Below are 22,119 nucleotides of genomic sequence, written 5' to 3' on the forward strand. Positions count from 1 at the left end.
CAGCCACTGTAGAAAACAGTATGGAGTTTCCTCAAAAAAATTAAAAATGGAGCTGTCTTATGACCCAGCAATCCCACTCCTGGGAATATATCCTAAGAAACCTGAAACACTCATTCAAAAGAATATATGTATCCCTATGTTTACTGCAGCATTATTTACAATAACCAAGATCTGGAAGTAGCTCAGGTGCCCATCAGTAGTTGAGTGGATAAAAAAGCTGTGGTACATTTACACAATGGAATACTATAAGGCCATAAAAAAGGAAATCTTACCCTGTGTGACAGTATGGATGGATTTAAGAGAGTATTATGCTAAGTGAAATAAGCCAGTCAGAGAAAGATAAATGCCATATGATTTCACTTACATGTGGAATCTAATGAACAAAATAAACTAACAAAATAGAAACAGACTCATACATACAACAGACTGACAGCTGTCAGAGGGGACAGGGGAGTTGGAGACTGGGTGAAAAAAGTGAAGGGATTAAGAAAAAACCAACAGACACAGACAACAGTACGGAGACTGTCAGAGGGAAGGGGTGGGGGGCTGGGGGAGGTGGGAGAGAGCAGAGGGGAAGTAAATGGTGGTGGAGACTTGACTTTGGGTGCTGGGCACCCGATGCAGTGTGCAGAGGATGTGTTGCAGAGTTGTACAGTTGAACACTGTATGGTTCTACTAACCAGTCACCCAGTAAATTCAATTTTAAAAAAAGTTAAAACAAAAAGAAAAAAGGCACTCTTGAAGAACAAGAAAGATGTGGGGGCTTGCTCTAGATATCAAAGACTTATTACAAAACTAGAGTAATTAAAACACTGTTATATTGGCCCAAGATAGCAAACAGACCAATCAAACTGAATAAAAAACTGCCAAAGAGTTGAGTGTATTTATGAAAACTTGACTTATGATAAAGGAGATACTTGCAGAGCAATGAGAAATGAACAACTATTCAATATATGGTGTTGAGGACACTAGTAATTACTTATAGGGAAGAAAAATGAACTTGAGTCTAACCATACCACATACACACACAAACTAAGTCCACATGGATAAAAGACTTATATGTAGAAGCAAACATACAACACTGTAACTTGAAACATCAGGGGAACACTTTGAAAAGTATGATTGTCTAACCACTACACTGTGCACCTGAAACTAATAGAAAATATTATGGAATATAAACATAAATAAGTAAAAAAAAATTTTTTTTAATATTAAGAAAAAAGTTTCAAAAAAGAAAAATTTAAAGTATAAAACATCTAGAACTTGAGACAGGAAAATATATATATATATATTTTTTAATATATCTTTATTGACTTCAGAGAGAGGAAAGGAGAGGGAGGAAGAGAAACATCATTGATGAGTCATTGATCGGCTGCCTCCTGCACACCCCTGACTGGTGATCGAGCCCGCAACCCGGGCATGTGCCCTGACCGGGAATCGAACCTTGATCGCCTGGATCCTAGGTCGATGCTCAACAGCTGAGCCACGCCTGGCCGGGCAAGGAAAAGATTTCTAAAACAAGATGTAATATGTGCAAAGCAGAAAACAAAAAATTGATAAAGTTGATTATATTAAGATACCATAGAAAGTGAAAATACAAACTGGGAGAAGATATTTATAATATTCACAACACCTATTACCCATAAGAAATTGTTTCCCAGAATAGTAAAAGAACTCTCACAAACCAGAAAGAAAAACAACCATCAATCCAATTTTTAAAAGGGCAAAAGATTTAACAGTTCTTTCACAAAGGGCTAGAGATCCAAATTGGGCCAAGTAGAGACTGGGATCAGGCTGGATAGTCTTGAAGCAGAGGTAGTGGTGAAAGGATCTATGCCTTAAACAAGGGGGAAAAGCACAAGTTGCAAACAACTGAAGAAAAGCTGGATAATTCTGACCATATTTAAGTTAAGAATTTGTTCAACAAAAGATACCATAAAGAGTAAAGAGCAGGATTACTGCTCCAGGAATGTTCATAAACATACAAAAAGATGTCCAACTTCGTTGGGGAAATACAAACTGAGGCCACAATGAAATACCACTTCACACGGCTCGTGTCAGACCAATCTTAACTTTATTGGTGAGAATGTGGCAAAAAGGCATCTCTCATCCACTGCTACAAGGGGTATAAACTGGTTAAAGTGAAGATAAACATACTCTATAATGCAGTAATTCCATTCTATATAAAATAGACTTTCTTGTACATGTGATTTAGAAATCTATTTGCACTGCAAAAATCTGAAAAAACTCAAAATGCATATTGACAATGGAGTAGATTCATATGATGGAATACTGTATTCAATAGGAACAAATGAAATACCATTACATGCAAAAAAAAAAAAGTAAAATAAGGAAAATAAAGCAAACGACCCAATTTTTTAAATGGGCAAAAGATTTGAACATTTTACCAAAGACAACACACAGTTGACAAGTAAGCACTTAAAGATGCTGAATATCATTAGTCACCAAGGAAATGCAAATTAAAATTACAACTACAATGAGATATCTACTTAAAAAGACTAAAATAAAGTCTGACCAAATAAAGTGTTGGAAAGAATGTGTAGGAACTGGAAGTCTCATACACTGCTGGTGGGAATGTGAAATGTTACAACTTTGGAAATCAGTTTGGCAGTTTGTTAAAAAGTTATACACCGATCATATGATCCAGCCATTCCACTCTTAGATATTTACCCAAGAGAAAAGAAAGCCTATGACCATACAATGCCTTACATGCAATTTTTTTTTTTTTTAAATTGATTTCAGACAGAGGAAGGGAGAGGGAGATAAAAACATCAGTAAGAGAGAGTCATTGATTGGCTCTCTACTGGGGATTGAGCCTGCAACTCAGGCATGTGCCCTGAACAGGAATCCAACGGTGACATCCTGGTTCCCTCCCTTTCCCCAATTCCAGGTAATTACTATTTTGAATTCTGAATTAATCAGCCCTTGATTTTTCTTTTTAATGTGTCCATCTGTGTATGTGTTCCTAAATAACATTTTTCGTTTTGCTGGTTTTTTTTTTTTAACAGCTTTATTAAGGCCTAATTGACATAAAATATACTGCAGATATTTAAACTGTTTGACTTGCTGAAGCTGTGAAACCGTATCTACAATTAAGATAATGCATATGCCCATCACCCCAAAAGTTTCCTCTTGCCCTTTTGAAATGCCTCCCTCTTTCCCCGGAAATGGAACCTGCTTTTCTTTGTTATAAATTTGCATTTTCTATATTTTTGTATAAATGGAATCATACAAGTATATATACTCTTGTGTGGCTTCTTTCAGCACAATTATTTTGAAATTTATCCTTGTTATTGCATGTTCCTTTCTGTTACCTAGTAGTATTCCATTCTATGGATCTATCACAATTTGTTTATCCATTCACCTTGCTGTAAGTAGGTCTTGGAAACTCACTTCTGGTCATCGCACAGAGTAAGCCAGGGAACTCTGTGGCTTCCCAAGTTAGTTGAGAGCCAAACAATTTTGTTTCAGTTGGAAAAGAGCTTTGCTCCAGGCTTGGCTCTTGGATGAGCTATTGTGGATGAGCTGCACATGTCTGCAACTTCATCCACTAATTTTTAATCAAAAGATCAAGAAAAGGGGTGCCTACTTTACTTTCCACAGCAGCCACTTCAAAACATACAATATATGGCGTTGTTTTATTTGCTTTATGTTTGCGTGTTGGCCTTAGCTACTCCCCTCGGCCTCGACCCCCGTTCAGCAGCCCATCTCCAATAATCAATGTATTGCTAGAGCCTCTTAACACTAGTTCATTAAGTTTGTAAAATCTTCTGTTTTAACCTCCCAGAGACGCCCTCTTAACTACTGACTCAAGGAAGGGAATATTAACACATGGATCTCACAGGTCTTAAGCCTAAACCGCTTCGCCGAGCGCGGGACTGGCACCACGCGTTCCCAGTCACAACAAAACAAGTCACGCCCCGCTCTGGCAACTGGACCAGACCTTCAATAAACCCGCCGCCGCTTTCCCGCCTTCCCCTGCGGCGCGCACTTCCGGCCGCGGGGGCGCTCGGGAGCGCGCCCCTCGAGCCTCCACCAACCAGCAGCTCCGCCGGACCGGCGCGGGTGCGTGAGCGCACGTTTGTGCGCAGGTTCGAATCTCCGCCGCTTGGCGGTTACTCCCCAACGTCCGGCCGCACGTCCGCGGCGGCGAGGACGGCGCCCGCCGCCCGCGGGGAAGCCGGTCGCCCCGCCCCCTCCAGGCTCCCTTCCAGCCTTCCCGCCACTCCCTCGCCCCGAGAGCCCTCGCCCTCCCTCGCGCGCTCTGCCCCATCCTCCGCAGCTATCGGCGCTCGGCCTCCCGCGCTGGGCGGCTTCCGCCCGAGCCTCCCGGGCCTATGGCCAAGCGGCGTGCGGCCGAGCCGCTGACGTTCCACGTGCCTTGGAAGCGGCTCCTGCTCTGCGACTTTCCGGAGGAGCCGCCACCGCCGCTCTGGATCCCGCCGGCGGCGGCCTCGCATCCCGGGCAGCCCCTTGGCGTCCCAGAGCTGCCCCGAAAGCGCAAAATCGACGCGGGGGCTATGACTGAGCCTTCGGTCTCGCCCAGCAAGCGCCACGACGGTGGGGACACCAACGCTCCGGGCGGCGCGGAGCGAGAGGGCCGCGGCTGGGAGACCGGCGAGCCCCCGCAGCTGCAGCAGCCGCCCCTGCGGCCCCAAGGGCCGGGGGAGGAGCTCCGGGGCGCCCGGCCTCCGAGGGGCGGTGGCGACAACGGGGCGGGGCGCGCAGAGCCCCCGCGGGGAGACTGGGGGGCCGCACCGCGCCAGGTAGGGGCTGGGGGCGGGCTGGGAGCTCCAGAGGTGGGTGGGGTCACCGTTTGCGCAGGTACATGGAGCCCTGGGAAGGAACAGATCGTCCCCCTCTAGACTCCTATTCATCAAGACGCCCCAAAAGGCGAAAAGCTGGGGTCCCTGCTGCAGGAACGGACGCCCACCTCCCGGCAACAGCGAGGGCCCCAGCCCACCTTGGCAGCGTTTGGGGAGAGCCCGACGGGCCGAGAGCGCTCGGACAAACCAGGGGAAACAGCCGTCGGGTGAGGTAGACCTGCCCTTGCTGCTTGAGCGCCTGTGTCATGGGAGAGGGAAGCACGGGCCTGACTCATGATGGACTAGAATGTGGTGGAGACGGTGACTTACCCGCACCAGGCTCAGGCCAGAGAAAGTGCAGCGTGCCTTTTTTGGTTTCTAAAGAGGTGACCAATGTGGTAACCATCAGTTGGACGTTTTTCAGGCATGGCACAGTTTTGGGGTTTTTTTTGGTAGAGAGGAAGGGCTTCTGTATCTTGGGACAAGGTATCTTAACTCACTGTGTTAAATCTGATTCTGTGAAAAAGTTGAAAGTTAACTTGGGCCTGGCCGGCCGGTGTGGCTTAGTGGTTGAATGTCACCCAGGAACCAGGTCACGGTTAGATTCTCTGGTTTCGTGCTTGATCCCCGTTAGGGGGCGTGCAGGAGGCAGCCAATGGATAATTCTCTCCCAGCGATGTTTCTATCTGTTCCCCTCTCCCTTTCTCTGGGGGAAAAAAGAAAAGATTAACGGGGGCCCTAAGGTGTATGAGGATCTTTGGAGAGTTCCCGTTCCTGGCGAAATGAGCCTGCCCCGTCTCTGCACACAGATCTGATTTGTCTAGATCGGTGCTGTTCAGTATGGCAGCCACTAGCCATGCGAGACAACAGAGCACTTGAAAGGAGGTGTGCTCTAAGTGTAAAATACAGGCTAGGCTTTGAAGATCTCAAAACATTTTATATTGATTACACGTTGAAATAACTTGGAGATATTGGATTTACTACAGTGGATTAAAATTCATTTCACCTGTTTTCGTTTGTTTTTTTTTTAATACAACCACTAGAAAATTTAAAGTTATGTTTGTGGCTGGCATTATATATTTTATTGGAGAGCTTTGGTCTACACTTAGGAATTCAAATTGCTTTTCTGCAGTTCTCTGTTGACTTGGAGCTTTCTTTTTATTATTGATTTCAAAAAGAGGAAGGGAGAGGGGGAGAGAGAGAGAGAAACATCAATGATGAGAGTCATTGATTGGCTGCCTCCTGTAGGCCCCTATGGGGGATGGAGCCAGAAACCCTGACCAGGAATCAAGCCTCCTGGTGGCAACACTCAACCACTGAGCCAGGCAGGCGGGGCTGACTTGGAACTTTGAAGATAGAAAAGCCAAATGTTGGGCTCAGAATTCACCAAACTCTTTAATCTCTACATCATAGCATCTACCTCACATCTCTCCATTGCCTTAAGTATCTTATGCTGAGTTTATCAAATACCTTGTTTGCCCCTCTTACCTCCCCTCAAAAATTGAGGCTCCCTTGGCATAGTTTGATCTTTGTGAAAGATCCAGTAAGATGAGAATTTGATAGTTGGGGAAGGTCTTTCCCTGTGAGTGTGAAATTATCCTTTAGACAATCATGATAAGCATTTCTGGGTGAAATTATAAGTTGTAAATATTTCTACCCTCAGTTTTCATGGAATTTAGGAATCATGAGCCTTATTTAGACTTTTTTCTTCAGATTGCTTTTAGGTTCAAAATCAGCTTGCTTAAAATGGAATGATAGAACTTATATTATGAAAATAGAATAAAGAATAAGAATTTCCAATTAAATCATGTCTATGCCAATATTCAAAACCTAAAAAAAAAATGGTAGTCATCCAGACCTATTTGAAAACTTTCCTCTTTAGACCCCACCCATACATAGCCTTGTCTTTTGTACCAGAAAATACTGCAGTGTGCCACAGATTGATAAGAGGGAAATATAGAAATGGCTGGAAGGCAAAGAAGGAGAATATTTTAGTAATCCGGCACAGTTTGTGTAGTAGATGTCTCCCTGGTCCTTGTGCTTAGAATAAGGCTTAGTTCCATGCCCTCTCCATTATTTAGAATCTCCTAGACACACCTGTGTCTTCCTCTATGGCAGTGACTACACCTGGCACCTCCCTGCATCCTCTAGTTACTACAAGCTCATGGCAGGAAACACGAAGGGTTCCTTCTTCACCAAGACTAGTCCACTGTTCTCTTTCCTAATGCAAAAGCCCAGGAACCCTTACGGTCCTTCCTTTTGTTTGTTTTGTTCCTTGAGCTGCTTTTCTTCTGCAGACTTAAGAGAGGGGCATGTTTCTCCAGCTTCCCTCTTTCCTGCCTCCAAAGATGCAGGGGCTTTGTTCTAAGGATTTTACAGATAATTACCAAGGGAAAACAGGATAAAACAGAAACATGGAGAAGTTAAAAAGCTTTTTCAGTAAAGCTTGTGCAGTAAATGTGCTTAGATCTGTGCCCTTACCCTTGGGATCTCTTTAAGGAAAATTTTTCTCAAGTATGTCCTTTCTATTTTGGGGATGCAATCTAGGCAGAACTTCAGAATATTTTTTGAGTTGTTTCAGATTTTTTTTTAAACTACAGAACTAAAATAAAACCAGGTATTCATTAAATGTTCATGTTTTCTCATGTTATTGTCACTTTATGCAGATTTATTGCTCTGTGCAGTGCTGACCCTTACTGTTAGGTATTTTTAACAGACAATAAGCAAAAATGTTTTCTGTTACTAGGAAGAAAGTGATTGATCATTCAGAGGCTTCTTGGGGTATAATACCTAGCAGTATGGAGCAATTAATAGTGCTAAATTGGAGTAAGAGAGTCGTGTGTTTTACTGATTAGAAAACACTTAGGTCAACATCAGAGTTAGTGGGTAGTGCAAACCTAGGTAGGTCTTTCTAGTGGCAGAGTTTGTGCTCTTAGCTACTAGGTTGCAATGACATCATTGTCCCATGTTTGTAAGTAAATAATATGAACAATAGATTTTTTCCAGTGGGCAAAGAAATAGATAATGTTTTTAACCTTATTTGCTTATTAAAATGAAATTTTTCTTGGCATCCTTTGAATGATTATATTTTTATCCCAGTGTTAAGAAATTCCAGAGACTCTTAATTCTCTAAGCCTTGGTGTTTAAGGCACTGAATGAACTTCTTAATGAGAGTTTCTTATATACCTGTGCTTTTCAGTAAAGTGATCAACCACATGTAGCTATTGAGCATTGAAAGATGGCTAATCTGAACGGTGGTAGAAGTAAACTACCTGCCAGATTTTGAAAACCTGTATGACAAAAAGAATGTAAACTATCTCATTAATTTTTAAAATGATGACTGCACATTGAAATGATAATAGCTTGGATATATTAGGTGCAATAAAATACTAAGATTAAATCCACCTGACCTCTGTCTGGGCAGCTTGGGCCTCCCTGCCAGGAGCCTTGAAAGAAGAAAAGACTCAGGACACCACGTGTGGTGAAGGGGCTGAGGGGAGTCCACATCTGATGTCACCTGGCTGACCCCCAGATGATCCCAGAAGCGTGGTCTGTCTCATATATACCTCCACCTCTACTTCCCAGGGCTCACAAACACCATGTGCAATTTGTGACAGAGAATCCTATTAGCATCCTGTCCTTGGAAACTCATTCTATTCTTTAGGCCTGGGCAGCTGCCTGCACAACACAGAGATGCCACCAGCCCAATTTACCCACGCACATAGTTTTGCCAGTCACCTTGGCACTAGTTGAACTATTTTAACTAGAACATTGCCTCTCTGTCCCACTTATTTCCTCAAACTTGTCATTTTTATACTAGATACATGCAAAGGTATGTTTTTAGGCACATCAGAATGGAACCTGCCAAATACGTGCCTTTCAGAAGCTAAAGAGGAGGAGGGGGTTTGGAGTTGTCTCCTGCCTTTCTACTTGCCTGTGGTTCCTCAGCCCAGGGCTGTGGCTTCCCGCCTGAGGGAGAGCCCCAGGACCACTAGTTGTCACAAGCACTTTTTCATGACGTCCTAAGAGAAGTCTGTAGCAACTGAAAGAGGATCAGGAATTTAGGGTGAGACCACAGCCATGCTTCCAGGGTGCCGAGGGAAAAGCAGGAGGACACAGCGATTGTATGCAATGAAGTGTTTCTCTCCATTTAATTAAATGCAGTGTATAGTTTAGTGCGTATATTCCTACTTTTCATTAACTATTTCTAAAGCATATTTTGATTTACCATCAAGAGCAATATAGCATTAAATCTTATTTAAAAAAGGATTAATTTCACCTGTTTGTTTTTACTTTTTTACTATAGTTACTAGAAAATTTTTACATATGTGGCTTCCATTATATTTCTGTTGGATAATGCTGTCCTAGCAAGCATGAATGTAACATAAGAACATAATGTCATAGAATAGATGCAGATATACAGATACCCACCTGCGATGGTTAATGGTCACCTTGGGAGCCTGTATATAATTCCAATGCTGCTTCCTTTACACAAAGTATTTTGGGGATGATTTTGAACTTCTGTGCCAATTTTGTAACTTTACTGGAACACCAGCTTCACTTCATAGTTACTTGAAACAATTTTATAGTCATTCTGAGTAAGGTTTTAAATATTTTAGAGGCCAGTGTTCACTTGGATTTATCAATTTTGCTACACTAATTTAAAAGGCATGCCTTGTACCAAATGGTATCCTGATAAAAATGATCAGTCTAAGTTTTACTTGTTATTTAGCATGTTTATATCCTAATACTTTGTAGAAGGTTGTAGAAATATTTTAGCCTATATAAAGTCAATCCCGTAAAATACCAAACCTCAGGAAAAAGACCAAAAATAAGTTTTAAGGTACGTGTATATGTTTTCAATAAAAATATTTTCCTCACTGAATGGTAACAAATTTCAAAACTGTTTTCAGACATTTTCTTTGGTTGAAAATGGAAGACAATTGTCAGAAGGGATACTCTTGGAAGAAATACTTTTAAATTTAAATTACTAATAGGAAATACTTTCACAAATCTATGAATATGAAAATGCACAGATTTGACTGAGTCCCTGAAATACTTTGATTAGAATTAAAAATGTATATTTGTTGAAGATACAAAGTTAAAGACTACAAAATCTTATGTGAGTTTCCTTTTATGTGAGTTTTTTTTTTTTCCTGAAAAAAAAAACTTAACTTTTTCTAAACCATTGATGTACTTTCATTTCTTTTTTCCCCCTAAAGCTCAATGAAGAATTTTGGCAGTATAACACCTTCCAGTACTGGAGGAATCCTTTACCACCGATTGATCTGGCAGACATTGAAGCTATAAGTGAAGATAACCTTACAGAAGCAAGGCTTCAGGGCAAGAATGAAGTGGTTGAGATTGACATGGAGTCCTGACAGAGGAGCTGAAGAAATGGGTTTTTCTGAATTTGAAATTCTAAATGAATTTATGTATTCTTAGGAAAAAAGTTATTTTCCATATTTTATGTGATTTTATTCCCAAACCTGAAAAATGAGGAAAAGTTGTTTTAAAGATAAATGCCTGCGGTCACTACTGAAACTCCCAATAGGATTTGTCAATAATAGACTGCAGTTATAGGGGAAGTGTTTTATGTATATGTTCTTAAAGAAAAATTTATGTTTAGGTTCTAAATTTGAAGATGTCAATATTATAAATAGGAATTCTGACAGTTTAAGAAATTGGAAACACTCAAATAGCCCTCTGCAACAAAATGTTAATTTGTGGCACATGAAATGAATGTTTTATAATAACTTAATAAAATGCTTTTTAATATACTTTATTGACTCTTCCTAGTTGAACAAATAGCCGACCTAAACATCTATGCAAACTTAAAATGTGGGGGATTTTTCTGAAAGCTGGTGTTGTTTTAAAACAGCTGTCTTTAAAAAAGAGCTTTCTAAATGTAAAGTAGTGAGAATTTCAATGTGGATAGCATGTTTGCATTAACTTCTAATATTTGATGTTTGTTAAACTCTACTTTGAACTATCAAAAATGGATGAAGAAATGAGAAATGAGTAGGTGCTTCCCTCCCCGCTTTCCCAAGATAAATGAAAGAAATTCATTGTATTTCTTTTTTCTTTTTTTAAAAATGTCTTAGTTTTGAATTGCCTTGAGGGCATGGTTTTTATTAAATTGTTCTTATGTGGCCCTTACATGTAGCTATTTTTTTAAAGCACCAATTCTTCTTCCTCCCTGCATTCCAGACAGGTTTGAGGACCACTAACTAAAGGTAGTTTTTCCTGTTGAAAGGAAATAACTAATTTGAGCTGAAGCAATGCCTCTTAATTAGCTTTGTTTTTATTTTACCCTATTGATGGTTTTGTTACAACGAAATTATTCTGTAGTTACTATTACATTGTTAAAGTAAGCAGTTTGTGTTTGAGTTATATGAATATCAGTGATTAAGTTAATTAACTTGTATTCTAGAATGTTGGCTTTTTAATTGAGTAAGTTGTCCTTGTATATTTTTTGTTAATGATATTCAAAATTCAGGAAGGATGATAAATGCCAGTGAGAGGGAAAAAGAACGTTTCGTGTGTACTGTAGGGTTTAAATATGGTTGACGTTAATAAGAATTTTATAGAACAGAAGGCAAACTGTATAGTATTGTGGTTAAGAGTTAAGACTTTGGAGTCAGACATGGTTCAAAGTCTTGTACTGCCGCTTTCTACCTGTGTAACATTAAGCAGGTTATTTTTCATCTCTAAACCCCAGCTTCCTTGGTTGTAAAATAAGAAACAATAAATAGTATCTACCTCAGAGACACTATGTTTATTGTCAAATGATGTACTGAGTACTTTACCTGCATCATCTTGTTTAATTTCATAATATTCTTGTTGTAGGTACAAAAAAAAAATTAGAATAAATGTGCTTTCTATAGTTGCTCTTCATTCCACTTTCAATTGCTACTGGATATTTCAGGAATTGGAATTGAAGAAGTAGCAAGGATAGCAAACATATGGAGGAGCAAAGTACTGTGGAAAAAAATGGTAAATTTTCTGGGGGAAAAAGTAAACTAACCCCTTTCTGGGTATGATAGGAAAGTCCATTTTTGTTCATTGCTCTTCTAGTGCCCAGAACAGTGCCTGTCACATAGTAGACAGTCAATAAATATTAATGAATGAATGGACATTCTTATCTGTTGGTGTAATACCAGCAGTTTTCTAGGAACATTTACAAAGCGAGGCCATTTTCTCAAAGATGTGTGTACCAAAGGTTTGTTGCAGAGATCAAATAGGAAAACATTGGAAATATGCTAAATTTATTCTATAATAATGTATTATATAATATAATAATGTAAAGACTTAAGTCACCAAAGTGAACAATAAGGGGTGATTATTTGACTAGAAATCTCATAGGTCATCACACTGTAGTCTGAATGGGAGATTCAAAGAGTAGCTCAGACACATTTTTAAAGCATTATATGTCATTAAAACCAAAGGGTAAATATTCAGGGAAAATACTTGCTTTTAACATGTTAGAGGTTTTATATTTTTTAAGTAAGTATGTATATTTTAATGTAAAGATGTATACATATGTGCTTAACATGTAAAATATAGATAATATATAAAGGTAGGGCATGTTTGTACATACACTAATATAAACACACAGATTTGAAATAATTCCATTCTTTAAAGTTTATTGCAACCAGAGCAGCAATGGGTAGCGGCAGTTCCAGTTAAACCCCCTGAACCTGTCCCAAGACTCCCTTTTCTCTGACTTCTTAGCCAAAAAAGCCCAGCCTAGGCTCATTTCCCCACCTAGTCCTCCGTTATCCTAGTCCCTTTCTTGTTTCACTGTCCCCAGCTTTAATAAACGTCCTCTAAAATTCAGAAAGAAAAAAAGTTTTAAGTAAACCTCAGGTAACTTGGCAAAATTGCACTGTGGTTAATTGAGATGGAAATTAAAGGTAGGGTTTTTCTTTGTTTTAAGTTGTATACCCTTTACCCAGATTTCCTAATATAGCATCTTACCACAATATGATTATAAAAATGTGGAAATTTTAACATTTTAACTATGTGAGCATGGAAAGCATGACTTCAGACAACTCTTAAAGGGTCTGTGTCAAAAACCTACAGAACCTGTAGGCTGTATTCAGATTTTACCATTTCCTCATTAACATCCTTTTTCTGACTCAGGATTCAATCCACGGTCACCTGTTATATTTAGTTTTAGTATTGCCTTAGTCTCCTTTAATCAAATAATTTCTCGGAACTTCTTTGCTTTTCATGACCTTGGTACTTTTTGAAAAGTTACTTTGTAGGATGGCCCTCAATTTCTGTTTGCCTGATGTTTCTCAAAATTACGCATTTTGGGTGAGAACATAGATGTGACGACATATCTTCAGTACATTGTACCAAGACGCAGAGGTGCTGATGTCAACTTCTTCCATTCTTGGAGATTGTAACCAATTACTTGGTCAAGGTGGTGTCCGCCAGGTTTTTCTGTTGTGTAGTTACTATTTTCTCCTTTGATACTTTGAGACTATGTAAATACCCATTTCTCATTATATTCTGCCCACAAATTTTAGGATCTACTGATGCTTCTTGCCTGAAATACTTAACTGCTCTGGTATATGTCAAACGGTAATTTTTTATTTCCATCATCCTTTTTACATTTATTATGTGGAATTCTGAGAGCTTTTCTTTTACCTCCATTTCTTTATTCAATTATATCTGTATAGACTAATGTGTATATATTTTATGAGTTATAATCCATTACTATTATTTGGTTGCAGAAATTATCCCAGATTTAACCATTGGGAAGCCCTTCAAGTTGGCTCTTGTGCTCCCCCCTCCCCAAAACATTTTATTACTTACTGTGTGAATACTGGTTAACATTGGCAGTGCACTCTTGCATTTACAAGGTTCATTGATCGAAAACGAGTAGCTGTGCAACACTTAAATTTACTAAACAATTTGAGCCTTGCCATTCTCTTCCGAAAATGGGGACATTACTCACCTCAGAGGAGCAGAGTGGGATAAAACTACATAAAGGCTGTGGGGAACCCATAGTGTGCAGTAAGTACGTTTCTCTCTTGAAATGCTTGTTTTCACTATCTTTCTAATAGATGATACATACATACATACATACATACATAAACTGTTAGTGATCTGTGAAAATACCTGAAGTTGATTGAGGTTACTTTGAAAGAATTTCAGTGTTTTGTTTTGTTTTAATATATCTTTATTGATTTCAGAGAGAGGAAAGGAGAGGGGGAGAGAGAGAGAGAAACATCAATGATGAGAGAGTCACTGATCGGGTACAGCCCGCAACCCGGGCATGTGCCCTGACCAGGAATCGAACCCCGATTTCCTGGATCCTAGATCGACACTCAACTGCTGAGCCACGCCCAGCCGGGCAAGAATTTCAGTTCTTGAATTATCTGGAGTCCACAGACCTAAACAATAATACTCTAGCAATTTATTGATTGTTTTATCTTGTGTTCTTTTGATATGACCCTGTGGCAGGCAGAATTCTAGGATGGGTGCCAAGATTGCCAGCCCCTGGTGTAACATCCAGTTATTCTATCAAACACTAATATAGGCATTACTGTGAAGAATTTTGCAGATGAAATTCAAGCCAATTAACCTTAAGAAAGGGAGATGATCCAGGTGGACCTGACTTAATCATATGAGCCCTTTAGATATGGGTGGAGAGATCAGAGACAGGAAGTTAGAAAGGTGCAAAGTGTGGGAGAGATTCAGTATGAGAGTATTTCTTTGGGCTTTGAAGATGGAAGGAGCCATGTGGTAACCTCAGAGCAGCCTCCAGAGGTTGAATCCCCATGACCAGCGAGCAAAGAAGCAAGGACCTCAGTCCTACAGCCTCAAGGTCTGAACTGTCAGCAACCTGAATGAACATGGAAGTAGATTCTTCCCCGGAGCCTTCAGAAGGAACACAGCCCAGCTGGCACCTTGATTTCAGCTTTGTGATACTCTGAACAGAGAACCTTGCATGTCAAGTTGGACTTCTGACCTACAGAACTGAGTTAATAAGTTGATGTCTTTTAAGCTGCTAAGTTTGTGGTAATTTATTACACACCAATTGAAAACAAATACAGACCCAACTTTTTTTTCTTTCTTTTTTTCTCACTTCCTTACCTTCTCTCACAACATGTTCTGGCGCAGGTATTTTTCTTGTTATAATTTCCCCATCCTACTCCTGGAATCATTTCTCCAAAAGCCCTGATTTCTTTGTTGAAGAATGGTATTTAGAAATGAAGATTGAGTGCAAGATCTGCTCATTGGTATTGGGTATCATTGCTTCTAGGTCCTCTCAGCTGACAACGATAAAACGTGTTTTGTATTCAACTATATGTATTTCTATATCTGTCTGCTTGTGTCTGTATTTTTGACACACGAGTTCAAACTGATACTCTTAACTACAGCCCAACACCACAGGGGTCAGTCTACCTTCCCCTCTTTCCTTATTTAAATTCCTTTAACCAACAGTGAGAAAACTGGACTTTATATCCACAATATATTTATTTGCTCAATCCTTAAATATTCATAACATAGGTTGGAAACTTAACTCACACTTATAAAAGACAGTCCTGCTAATTACAGTGAAATATCTGTATACACTTCTTTCCATCTTTAGCCTTTGGATAGTCAATTAAAATATTGTTTTCCAAAGTTACTTAGGTTGAAATTTTGCCATGTAGCAAAGGCTTTGAGAACTAAACCACAATATAAACTTCCAGCCATGTCCCTCACTAATGTCTGAGATGCATGCATGGGACAGGCCCAAAGCAGCATAGCCAAGTGTTTGAAAGCTAAACTGACATTAGAGCCATGGCCACAGATGAAGAGACAGAACTTAAGAATCTAAACCAAACTGGGTTGAGTACCTGTTTTAAATAAATTAACATCCTCTAGAGAATTTTAACAAGACCCAAAGTTTCACAACATAATATTCAGGACACAGTGCAATACTTGACATGCAAAGAATTAGAAAAATATGACCAATTTTCAAGGGGAAGGCAACAGATGCCAATTCCAAGATGATGCAAACTTTAGAATTATCAAAGATTTTAAAGCAGCTATTAAAACCATGCTATATAAAGAGAATGAACTGAACAAAAACAGTTTTTCTCAGAAGAGAAATACAAACTATAAGAAATGAAACAAATGGAAATTTTAGAAGAGAAAAATACAATATCTGAAAGAAAAGATTTTAGTAAATGTGCTAAGTAGCAGAATAGAGATGATCGAGGAAAGAATCTGTGAACTCGAAGATAGATCAATAGAGATTCTCCAATCTGAAAAACAAGGAGAAAAATGATTTTAAAAATGAACAGAGCCTTGGCCTAGCTGGCTTGGCTCAGTTGTTAGAGCGTCGGCCACGGAATGAAGGGTCTCGGCTTTAATTCCAGTCAAAGACGTACCTCGGTTGCAGGCTTGATCCCTGGCCTGGTCGGGACATGTGCAGGAGGCAACCAATTGATGTGTCTCTCTCACATTGTTGCTTCTCTCTCTCTCCCTCTCCCTTCCACTCTCTCTGAAAAGCAATGAAAAAATATCCTCAGGTGAGGATTAAAATAATAATTAATTAATTAAAAACAAACAAATACCTTCCAACAATAAAACTTCAATTATCTAGTTTCACTGGAAAATTCTGCCAGACATTTAAGGAAGAATTAATATGTTCTCTTTCAGAAAAATAAAAGAGGAGAGACTATTTTCCAATTTATTTTATAAGGTCAACATTACCCTGATACCAAAACCAGATAAATACATTACAAGAGAAGAAATCCATAGATCAATACCCCTCAAGAACATACACACAAAAATCCTATAGAAAATATTGACAGAAAAACCTAACAAGTATTAAAAGTTTATATAAAAAGATAAAAATAGATATTTCTCTCAGATCTACTCAAATAAATTTAATAGATATAAACATTATTTTTTGTCCTTATAATAAGCTAATTCTGATTTTTGTTTGCTTCATTTTGTTTTTTATTTTTAGTCTAAGGTAGAGTGATATTATAGTCATTATTACTCCTGAGTATTTTATTTGAGTATTTCTAAGGCTTAATGAGTCTTTTGACCCTTGGAAATTTTTAAATAGTGTTGCTCTTCATATAAATAGCTCAATATTTAAAATAAATTCTTTAAAATATTTTGGTTCTCCTTTTAGATAAAAGGTGGTAACTATCAGAATCACAAAATGTATTATTACATAATTCTGTAATGCTTATTAAAACCTGAAGACAATATTTATATTTTTATTGATATGATAGGTTTTTTAACTTGAGTTTGTAAAACTTCAGGAGCAAAAGTGTGGGTGTATTTGATAAGGTCTGATAGCATTCCAACCTTAACCTTTGTAAGTATCATTTGATGCTGTGTTCCATTGTTAAACAAGCAGCTGTACAGTCTCACAAGCAAAGGTGCTAACCTAGTACATGAGTCTCTACCTGTATATAGCTAAATCTATCAATTAATTTTTAAAAATAATGTATCTTTTTCTGATTATGTAAATAATGTGTGCCTATTTTGAAATTCATGAAAGCATACAAAGATATTGAAAAATCTAAATCGTGGCTCAGTTGGTTGAGCATAGTCCCATGCACTGAGAGGTCCCCAGTTTGATTCCTGGTCAAGGCACATTCCGGGATTGCAGGCTCCATCCCCAGTAGGGGGCGTGCAGGAGGCAGCCGATCAATGTTTTTCTCTCTCCTCCCTCTCTAAGAAAAATCAATAAAAACATTAAAAAAAAAAATCTAAATCTTGTTCCCAGATACAACCACAGTTAGTATGCATTTTAGCTTGTTTTTTATTATCTATTATACACTGTTTTTAGAACACTTTTGAATTGTTTTAATATGCTTTTTTGTGACTTTCTGTGAGCTTGAAATTTCCAAATATTTTAAAATATAATGACTGACTTTATTAAGAAGCATACTCATAAAAACTTGAGCAATACAGATACGTACAAAGAAGAATGTAACAAATGCCACCACTATCACTTAGACGTAATGTCTGATAACACTCAGTGAGTGTCATATCTAGCACCTCTTGATGGATGGGGGATGGATGTATGGAGATACATACATGGATAGAGGAAATAGAGATAGAAGTAGTTTTATAAGGTATTACATGCAATTATACTTGAATTTAATAGAAGAAATTTAAGTAAAATAGAAGAAATAGCTAAACCTCAGATAAATGTTTCCTCACTGGTAAATATACAGGGTGTTCCCCCCAAAAATGTATACATACTTTAATAGCTGATAGCTCAATTTTGAAAATGAAATCTATTATAGAAAACACTGCCTTTATAATTATGCAAAGTGTGTGTATACACTGTTTTGGGACACCCTATATTAGCTGATAAAATATTATCAAAAGTCAAAAAAGAAAGATCGTGAATACTACATGACCTAGTTGTTCCTTTTTTAATATATTTTTTTTTATTAAAGGCTATAAAAATATCCAGAAAAATAAATTAAATGTGATGCAAGGGCATATGTCCTAATATGAAGAACTGTCTTTCACAGCATTGTTTCCCTTCACAATGGCCTTCAAATTATAGGAGGCAGCGATTCCACGTCATTTCCTCTTCTTACGTGCTGCAGAATATCTGAATCAGTATTCTGCCCTCGGTCTTCTTATTTATAAATCAAATTCATTTTCAACCTATTGTTTAGAGGGAGTGTATTTTTTTCCCCCTGTTCCACAAAGAGGACTTTTGTTTTCACAACTGCTTCATAATGCAGCAGACTCGTTTCTCCTGTCGTCGGCCTCTCTTAGTGTAGAAACAGCACCCTGTCCCAGGGGGCTTCTCATCTTCACCAGAAAGGCCTGTAACTTGCTCTTGGCAGAGGGGACGGGGACAGGACAGCAGCCCTGCAGTCTCTGTAAGCCACGACCTAGATGTTTCAATTTTAGATCATATCGACTGATTGCCTTTATTAAAACACAAGAGAAGTAATATACTTTTTTCTATTTCTCTCCTTCCTTATCTTGCTACAGTACTTATATTATTTTTACTTTGTCATTTAAAAAATTATGTTCCCTGTGTAATCATATTTCCCATATATATTTTCTTTTAGTTCTAAGTGTAAATGTATGCTTGTTAACATATGTATTTTTTTACCATATTCCATCCACTCTAGAGGATTAAAAATTTCATTTTCTGCTTGACTGACTTCATTGCTGTACAGTTTTGAGAAGTTTGTTATTATATGTGTTGCTTTGTTTGAGAGTGCCTATGTTCTCATTTTATATTACAAATATGTCTTTAAATATATTTTTTTAAAAATATGTCTTTGCTGATTTCAGAGAGAGGAAGGGAAAGGGAGAGAGACAGAAACATCAATGATGAGAGAGTCATTGATCGGCTGCCTCCTGCATGCCCCTGACTGGGGATCGAGCCCAAAACCTGGGCATGTGCCCTGACTGGGAATCGAACCCCGATCTTCTGGATCATAGGTCGAAGCTCAATTGCTGAGCCACGCTGGCCAGGCAATACTTGCATTACATCTTAGTGGTTAATATTCTTAGTTATACTCTCTTTCCTTCAGAACACTGTAGATATTGCTGCACTATGGCATGTATTGGTGCTGTAGTGCTTTGTCAAGAGATCTTCCTTCCTTTGGTTGTCTAGAATTTGTGAAGAATTTTGTCAAGAATGGTGCCCAATTCCTAGTCCTCGAGTTCGTGTATTGCCTGCCTGTTGCCTTCACATTTGAACAAAGCTTGACTGGGTGTAATATTCTTTTTTTAAAACTGAATTTATTGGGGTGGCATTGGTTAATAAAATTATATAGGTTTCAGGTGTACAATTCTATAATACACCATCTGTGTATTGTATTGTGTGCTCACCACCCCAAGTGGGTGCAGTATTCTTTTTTTTTAATCTTCACTGGAGGATATGTTTCTTTGTTGATTTTAGAGAGAGAAGAAGGGAGAGGGGGAGAGGAGAGATAAACATCTATGTGAGAAACAAACATCAATTGGTTGCCTTTCATATGCACCTCGACCAGGATCGAACCTGCAACCTGGGTATGCTCCCTGATGGGGAATTGAACCCGTGACCTTTTGGTATATAGGACTACGCTCCAACCAACTGAGCCCCATTGGCCAGAGCGAGGTGTAATATTCTTAAGTCTCACTTTTTCCTTCTCAGAACCTTTTAGGCATTATTCTAAGTAAAGCACAAAAGAAAACTGCTTAAAAGTCATAAATATCATGCTGAATAATAAAATGCTGATGCATTTTTTTAGTAGCATCAAGAACAATATTTAAAACATTATCAACATTATTCAACATTGATTTGGCATTCCTACAAATTCAATAAGAAAATAAAATAAAAGTAGGGAATTACTGAATCAATTTCTTGAAAAATGAAGAACAGCCCGGCCGGGTGTGGCTCAGTGGTGGAGCATCGACCTATGATCCAGGAGATCAGGGTTCCATTCCCGGTCAGGGCACATGCCCGGGTTGCGGGCTCGACCCCCAGCAGGGGGCGTGCAGGAGGCAGCCGATCAATGACTCTCATCATTAACTTTTCTGTCTGTCTCTCTCTCTCCCTTTTTTTTGCTTTTTTCATGTTTGTGGACACCATCCTTTTGGACACCTTCCTCTCTCTGAAATCAATAAAGATATATTTTTTTAAAAAAATTTAAGAACAATGAAGAATGGCCATTATCATTATTTTATTTCAAAAATTTTCTGGTGGTTCTAGATAATGCTTAAGAAAGTGAAATAATCAGTTAAACATTGAGAGTAAAGAAGAAAATTATCTCTCTTTGCAGATTTAAAAATGTACATACCTAGAAAATTGAAATAATTCAAACAGACATTTTATTTGGGATTGCTCTTAAATTTTACCCTTTGCTAGTTAATGAATTAATTTAGTCGTGTGTTTCTTGGTGGTTGTGCAGCAGCCATCGTGCAGCCGTGAAGTCAAAAGAGCATGCCAGCCCGGCCGGGCGTGGCTCAGTGGTTGAGCATCGCTAGGATCCAGGCGATCGGGGTTCGATTCCCGGTCAGGGCACATGCCCGGGTTGCGGGCTGCAGCCGATCAATGACTCTCTCATCATTGATGTTTCTCTCTCTCTCTCCCTCTCCTTTCCTCTCTCTGAAATCAATAAAGGTATATTAAAAAAAAAAAAAGTGCATGCCAACTGGAGCAGAGCAGGAAGATTGAAGGCTTGTCAACTGGGTTTTTTTGTTTGTTTGTTTTTTGCTTTTTTCATATGTTTGTGGACACCATCCTTTTGGACAACTGAACAATTATGGCAAATTATTATTGAGTGCTTACTGTGTGCCAGGCCCTGTTAAAATGATAGACAATAAAGCCGACTTAAAACTTGTGTATGTTTGGCATCCTTCCTCAACTTTCTAGATATTTGTTGCAGCCCAACGAAAGGAATTGAGAGTGTGGTAATTAAGACTCTAAAGTGCTAACCATTGTTGGACTAGCAAAGAATATTTGAAACTCAGAGCTTATTAAATCTCAGAGACAAGAGCAATATATGGGTGCAGAGGGAGAAACTCGTTGAATTTATTTAGAATTGTTTTACAGCATGGAAACAGTTCCAACTTGCTTTCTCGGGTGGTGGTAATGGGGGAGGGGACATTGTAACTGAGTTCCTAAAATGAATTTGACAATTCTCAGAATGATAAGAACTCTGAGTCATCAATCTACTTTTAAATCAGCAGTACAAGGGCTACGAGGAAAGCGAAGTTCATCGCACGATAAAACAGCCAACAGCTAGCTCTCAGATTATTCCGTGCTGCTTTTGAGACCCAGTTGTCATTGTCCTCAGCCATGGGACAGGAAATGCCAATCCACTGAGCCCTGCTGGTGGCGTGGAATGCCACCTAAGAGAAGTCACGCGTGTGCACCATCGCTGCAGGCTCCTGTTGGCAAGGAACAGCACAGAAGTTTATCTAAATAAATCTCTGTCATTTCTTTCTCACATCTGGGTGAGATTCCCGTCCCTTCTCCCACTTCTCCTAGAAGCACGTATGAAGAAATGATCATGTAGTAGTTGCTAGTCATAACAACCATGTAAAAATAATAACCCTTTCGTGACTTTCTAGTGCCTCCAAGTTCTGCGCAGCTATTAATTAATTCTCCCCTAGTTTTCCATGCCCCTGGTTTCCAAAAGGGTGAGAACTGGCAGTTGAAAAAGACACTGGAGTTTTTAGATTCAAGCATGGTTGCGAAGTGACCAAGGCCGAGGGAACGCAGAAACACTGATGATGTTACTTATAAAACCGGAATTTTAAGGAAAAGGGTCTAAGTGACAATCCATTTTTTAAGGTG

General features: G+C 39.0%; 1 protein-coding gene and 1 long non-coding RNA gene across 4 annotated transcripts in view; one reads left to right on the forward strand and one right to left on the reverse strand.

Annotated features, from left to right (window-relative positions):
* The window catches only part of LOC308564099, a 34,365-nt gene extending 29,875 nt beyond the window's left edge, over positions 1–4,490 (reverse strand). The window contains exon 1 of the long non-coding RNA XR_013999897.1: positions 4,402–4,490. This is a non-coding gene — a long non-coding RNA (uncharacterized lncRNA). The remainder of the gene's footprint in view (positions 1–4,401) is intronic.
* Positions 2,757–11,596, forward strand: LOC308564098 (uncharacterized protein C9orf40). Of its 3 annotated transcripts, none has more exons than XR_013999895.1 (2): positions 2,757–5,058; positions 10,049–11,596. XR_013999895.1 is itself a non-coding variant. In XM_081151802.1 (2 exons), the coding sequence occupies exons 1-2, from the start codon at positions 4,359–4,361 to the stop codon at positions 10,205–10,207; spliced, it is 588 nt and encodes a 195-aa protein (XP_081007928.1). In that variant the 5' UTR covers positions 2,757–4,358; the 3' UTR covers positions 10,208–11,596. The 3 variants fall into 3 exon arrangements, 1 of the variants encoding a protein (XP_081007928.1); XR_013999896.1 differs by having other exon boundaries at positions 2,757–5,053; XM_081151802.1 differs by having other exon boundaries at positions 2,757–4,787.
* The last annotated feature ends 10,523 nt before the right edge of the window (positions 11,597–22,119 follow it).

Source organism: Miniopterus schreibersii (assembly GCF_964146895.1).
Source record: "Miniopterus schreibersii genome assembly, chromosome: 11".
NCBI classification, from domain to species: Eukaryota; Metazoa; Chordata; class Mammalia; order Chiroptera; family Miniopteridae; genus Miniopterus; species Miniopterus schreibersii.